Source organism: Orcinus orca, chromosome 19 (genome assembly GCF_937001465.1).
Source record: "Orcinus orca chromosome 19, mOrcOrc1.1, whole genome shotgun sequence".
NCBI classification, from domain to species: Eukaryota; Metazoa; Chordata; class Mammalia; order Artiodactyla; family Delphinidae; genus Orcinus; species Orcinus orca.
The window spans coordinates 42,368,060-42,374,092 of NC_064577.1; the positions used below are offsets into that span (position 1 = coordinate 42,368,060).

Consider the following 6,033-nt stretch of genomic DNA (forward strand, 5'->3'; position numbering starts at 1 on the left):
GCCTGCGTGCCACAACTACTGAGCCTGCGCTCTAGAGCCCACGAGCCACGACTACTGAAGCCTGTGCACGTAGAGCCTGTGCTCCGCAAAAAGAGAAACCACTGCAGTGAGAACCCCACGCACAGCAACAAAGAGTAGCCCCTGCTCGCCGCTACTAGAGAAAGCCCGTTCGCAGCAACAAAGACCCAACGCAGCCAAAAATAAATTAATTAATTAACTTAAAAAAAAGAAAGAAAGAAATGACAGGAGACAACTATGCTGGGAGAATGGCTTACCCAGGGAGTTAGGGAAGACTTCTCTGTAGAAGTGACAGTTGAGCAGAGGGGAAGTTGTATGGGGCAGAGAGATTTGGATTGGTGGATGGGAAGTGGGGGGGGGCACCTTTCATGATGATGGAACAAACGTCAAAGCCCTGACTAAACAGGACAGAGCATGCGTAGGCAGAGTGCGGTGGAGAAGGAAGGAGAGGAGGCCACACAGGTGCAGCTGAGCAGGTGTGGAAGGTGTGGGGAAAGGCTTTGTACTCAGCTCTGTTTCTCAAAGTGTGGCCTGTGACCACAGCCTCCAAATCTCCCTAGGCTTGTATAAAAAAACAGATCCCTGGGCCCCTCCCCAACTACTGAATCTCGGTCTCTGGGGCCAAGACCCAGGAATGTGTGGTACTGACAAGCCCTTGGGTGGTTGTTCTGTAAACCGGGTTTACGAGCCATCCATCCTGTCTGTCCAGACCAGCAGGAACTATGGGCAGAGGTCAGACCCTGCAGGGTCCATCTGGGCTGAAGTAGAGGCACAGAGGAGCAGGCAGATTTATATTTTGGAAAAATCACTCTGGATGTTGAAGGATAGGTTGGAGAGGGAAGCCAACTCAGACTCGGAGGGCTGAGGGCTATAGGATTCCATTTATATGACTTTCTGGAGGGGGCAGAATGCTAAGGACAGAAAGCTGATCTGGAGTTGGGGAGGAGGGAGAGGGGTTGACAACAGAGGAGCTTATGAGGAGGTAATGGAGATGTGTATATCTCGGGTGGACGTACAACAGGACTCACAGAACTGTACACTCAAGAGGATGTGTATTACTGTGTATAAATTATATCTGAATTTCTTAAATAAAAAAAGAAACAACAACAAAAAGGAATAGATTTATAGATCAGTAGAACAGAATCAAGAGTCCAAATAAAACCCCTTACATTTCTGGTCAATTGATTTTTTTTTCTTAATATCAACTCTTTATTTATTTATTTATTTTTGCCTGCGTTGGGTCTTAGTTGCGGCACGCATGCTCTTCCTGGCGGAGCATGGGCTTCTCTCTAGTTGTGGCGCGCAGGCTCAGTTGCCCTGCAGCACGTGGGATGTTAGTTCCCCGACCAGGGATCGAACCCAAGTCCCGTGGTTTGGAAGGTGGATTCTTAACCACGGGACCACCAGGGAAGTCCCTGGTCAATTGTTTTGTTTTTTTTTTTTTGTGGTAAGCGGGCCTCTCACTGTTCTGGCCTCTCCCTTGCGGAGCACAGACTCCGGACGCGCAGGCTCAGCGGCCATGGCTCACGGGCCCAGCTGCTCCGCAGCATGTGGGATCTTCCCAGACCGGGGCACGAACCCGTGTCCCTGGCATCGGCAGGCGGACTCTCAACCACTGCACCACCAGGGAAGCGCTGGTCAATTGATTTTTTTTTTTTTTTTTTTTTTGCGGTACGCGGGCCTCTCACTGTTGTGGCCTCTCCCGTTGCGGAGCACAGGCTCCGGACGCGCAGGCTCAGCGGCCATGGCTCACGGGCCCAGCCGCTCCGCGGCATGTGGGATCTTCCCAGACCGGGACACGAACCCGTGTCCCCTGCACCGGCAGGCGGACTCTCAACCACTGCGCCACCAGGGAAGCCCTGGTCAATTGATTTTTGACAAAGGTGCCAAGACAATTCAATGGGGAAAAGGATAGTCTTTTTGATAAATGGTTCTGGGACAACTGAATATCCACATGCCAAAAGATGTGTTTAGATCCTTCCTTTATACGATGTACAAATATTAACTCAAAATAGGCCATACACCTAAATGTAAGAGCTAAAACTATAAAACATCTAGAAGAAATTATGCAGGAAAATCTTCCTACCTTGTGTTAGGCAGAGATCTCAGATGCAACAGCAAAAGCACAAATGACAAAAGAAAAAATTTATAAATTATACTTTACCAAAATTTTTAAATTGTGCACTTCAAAAGACATCATTAAGAAAATTTTTAAAAAAAGAAAAAAAAAAAACAAACCTGTGGAAGACTGGAGGAAAATAATTGCAAGTAGTATGTTTGATTAGGGACTTTGTATCCAGAATAGGGTTGACCCCTGAACAATACAGGGGTTAGGGGCACCGACGACCGCTTAGCAGTTGAAAATCTGAGTATAACTTTACAGCCAGCCCTCCCTATCCAGTTTCCATCTACAGATTCAATCAACCTTGGATCATGTAGTACTGTATTACGTACTTTTAAAAATCCACATATAGGGCTTCCCTGGTGGCACAGTGGTTGAGAGTCTACCTGCCGATGCAGGGGACACGGGTTCGTGCCCCGGTCCGGGAAGATCCCACATGCTGCGGAGCAGCTGGGCCCGTGAGCCATGGCCGCTGAGCCTGCGCGTCCGGAGTCTGTGCTCCGCAAGGGGAGAGGCCACAACAGTGAGAGGCCCGCGTACCGCAAAAAAAAAAAAAAAAAGATTTGAATAAGTGTTTTTCCAAATAAGATATATGAGTGGCTAATAAGCACATGAAAAGGTGCTCAAGATCATTAGTTATTAGAGCGATGCAAATTAAAACCACCTCACTCCCATCAGGATGGCTACAATGAAAGAGACAGACAACAAGTCTTGACAAGGATATGAGGAAACAAATTGTCATATACTGCTGGTAGGAATGTAAAATGGTGCAGCCACTTTGAAAAACAGTTTGACCATTGCTTAAGATAAACATAAACTTTCCATACAACCTAGCAAGTCTACTCGTAGGAATCTACCCAAGTAAAGACACGTGCACATACAAAGACACTTACATGAACATTCATAGCAGCATTACTCAAGACAGCCTCAAACTGGAAACTCAAAATGTCCATCAACTGGTATTGAACAGATAAATAAAACAGTACATCCATGCATTGGGACATTACTCAGTACTGAAAGGAACAGACTACTGGTACATGCTACAGCATGGATGAACCTCAAAAACTTCAAATGGAGTGGAAGAAGTCAGAAGCAAAAGACTGCATATTAGTTCATGTATAAGAATATGCAGAAGAGGCAAGTTTATAGACAGAAATCAGATCAGTGGTGGCTTAGGGCTGGAGCCGGGCGCTGGATTGACTGCAAGTACACAGGTGGGACTTTTTCATGTTGGTGGAAATGTGCGGTGATGGCTGCACAACTCTGTAAGTCATCGAATTGTTTAAAAATGAATGTGAGGATATTATGGTGAGACTCCAAGGAGAGTAGAGGCAGGGAGACAGCCTCCATTTCTAGAGTTACAAGACGGGAATAAAGAAGCCAGCTCTGTAGCGGGGCTAGGATGAGACGGGGAGGTGCAGGAACTGGATGCATGCGATGGCAGCATAGAGCCTGCGAAATCGAAGCATCAAAGCCTAAGGTTCCAGAAGGCGGAAGGCTGGCGGCGACTGCCCAGACTGTGCCTGCAGTTTAGAGCTTAGGAGAAGTACCTGAGTGTGTAACTGTGGAGTGGTTTAAAATACCATCAGTGGGACTTCCCTGGTGGTGCAGTGGTTAAAAATCCGCCCGCCAATGCAGGGGACACAGGTTCGAGCCCTGGTCTGGGAAGATCCCACCTGCCGAGAAGCAGCTAAGCCCGTGCGCCACAACTACTGAGCCTGCGCTCTAGAGTCCTTGGGCCACAACTACTGAGCCCACGTGCCACAACTACTGAAGCCCACGCGCCTACAGCCTGTGCTCCGAAACAAGAGAAGCCACTGCAATGAGAAGCCCACTTACTGCAACAAAGAGTAGCCCCCGCTCGCTGCAACTAGAGAAAGCCAGCGGGCAGCAACGAATACCCGACGCAGCCAAAATAATTAATTAAAAATAAAATAAAATAAAATGCCATCAACTAGTGTGAAATGGCAACTGCTCCATACCATCAGCCCACCCCAGGCCCTGGGTCCGCTTGCCCCACTTTCTCTTCCTTTCGTAAACTGGAAAGCGCTTTGCAGTCTAAGACACGTCATTAGATTAAATAAGACCGTGAAGTCCAGCGGACACTAGGTGCGGGGCAAGTCGGGCGCTGAGAACGCAGGCCAGTAAAGTTGGTCTGCTCCCGTCCTCGCAGCCCAGCTCTCCAGCTGGTGACAGCGTCAAAACAAAGCAGCAGCAGCCGCCTGAAGGGGGCGCCCGGATGTAACGCGCGGCCCCGCCCCGTCACGTGCCTGCGGCGTCGCGTCACACCCGGAAGCAGCTGCTGTGGGGAGCCGGCAGTAATGAGCGGGGAGACAGGGCCGGCGTCCGCAGCGCCCCCTCCCGGGGAGGTCGAACCGGGCAGTGGGGTCCGCATCGTGGTTGAGTACTGGTGAGGGGCTCCGGCCAGTGGGGGAATCCGGGCCGGAGGAGGGTGGGTCCACCGGAGGTACCGTCCCCGAAACCCAAGCGGACCTCAGGTATCTTCTACCTAGTGAACCCTGCGGCTTCGAGGCGACCTACCTGGAGCTGGCGAGTGCCGTGAAGGAGCAGTATCCTGGCATCGAGATCGAGTCGCGCCTGGGGGGCACAGGTGAGGCCGCAGAGCACCTGCCGAGTCAGTGTTCTAATTCCCAGCTCTACCACTTTCTAGCTCTGGCACTGGCTGTTTTATATAGTGTCCAGCAGTGTCTGGCACATAGTAAAATGTCCATGCAACTTGAGTGAGGGGGGGTTACAGATGAAGCCTGTTGGGAAAAATGGGTGAGACTGAAGTGTAGGGTTGGAGGGGAGGGAACCCTCTACTGAGTTAGGAAGCCAAGTTCAAAGGAAGCGGATGGGGCCCGTGAAGGACATGAAGGAGGAGCCTGTGTTAAGTCTAAGGAGTGTGGAGGGCCTCCCCTGACTTTTGCCTGTTCTCAGCATACAGTTCATTCATCCGTTTATTTAATACCAGGGGCCTTTGAGATCGAAATCAATGGACAGCTGGTGTTCTCCAAGCTGGAGAATGGAGGCTTTCCTTATGAGAAAGATGTGAGTACTTGCCATGCTGGGAAGACCCCTGGTTCACCCTGACCCTACAATGAACGCATCATCCCATTCCACATCTCTGCCTTCTAGCTCACTGAGGCCATCCGAAGAGCCAGTAACGGAGAACCCCTAGAAAAGATCACTAATAGCCGCCCTCCCTGCGTCATCCTGTGACTACACGTGATGCTGGGTTCCTGTTCTCTTCTGGGATCCAAGCCTTGGTCACCCCTTTGGTTCTGCTGAGGGCTCCCTACTGCCTCTTTCACCTCACTTAGCTCCCCGTAGCTAAGAGACCCTGGCCTCCACTTTGCCCCTTTGGGTACCAGGAGGGTTCTGTGGTCTTAGGGGTGAAAGAGAAGACCCTCTCCATGGACATTTCTACAGCCACCTTATACCCCTTTCCCAGGATCCGTGACCACAAAAACCTGCTCCCCTCTCCAGCTTAGCCATACCTGTCAGATGCTACCATAGTTCTAATTTATTTTCCACTAACCCCAGGCAATGTCAGCTATTGGCAATAAAGTGGCACTGCAAACACCAGTGCCCACTAGTGTGTGTTTTTATGTCCAGTTTGGGACTGTGGGAAGGGAGGAGAGGGAGACAGAGGCCAGCCCAACCTTTATACCACCAACGTGATCGTGCTGTCTGGGTGGGTTTTTTCTGGATAGCTACTTCTAATTCAACGATTTCCTTGCCAAGGCACGGAAAATGAGTCACACAGTAGGCACTGCCTCTTCTTTCCTCCATCCTTCCCCGACTACCCCTACCTACAGGGAGGAAATTACCCCATTCTGGTGGGTGGCCTTAGGAGTTTCTTTTTTTCTAAGCAAGAATGATCTGGTCAT

The 6,033-nt window shown here is 50.1% G+C and overlaps 1 protein-coding gene across 1 annotated transcript; it reads left to right on the forward strand.

The window, feature by feature from the left end:
- Nucleotides 1-4,399: 4,399 nt before the first annotated feature.
- On the forward strand, nucleotides 4,400-5,721 carry MIEN1 (migration and invasion enhancer 1). The gene is made up of 4 exons (XM_004282734.3): nucleotides 4,400-4,550; nucleotides 4,654-4,751; nucleotides 5,115-5,191; nucleotides 5,279-5,721. Exons 1-4 carry the CDS (start codon nucleotides 4,462-4,464, stop codon nucleotides 5,360-5,362), a joined length of 348 nt encoding a protein of 115 aa, XP_004282782.1. The 5' UTR covers nucleotides 4,400-4,461; the 3' UTR covers nucleotides 5,363-5,721.
- Nucleotides 5,722-6,033: the final 312 nt, after the last annotated feature.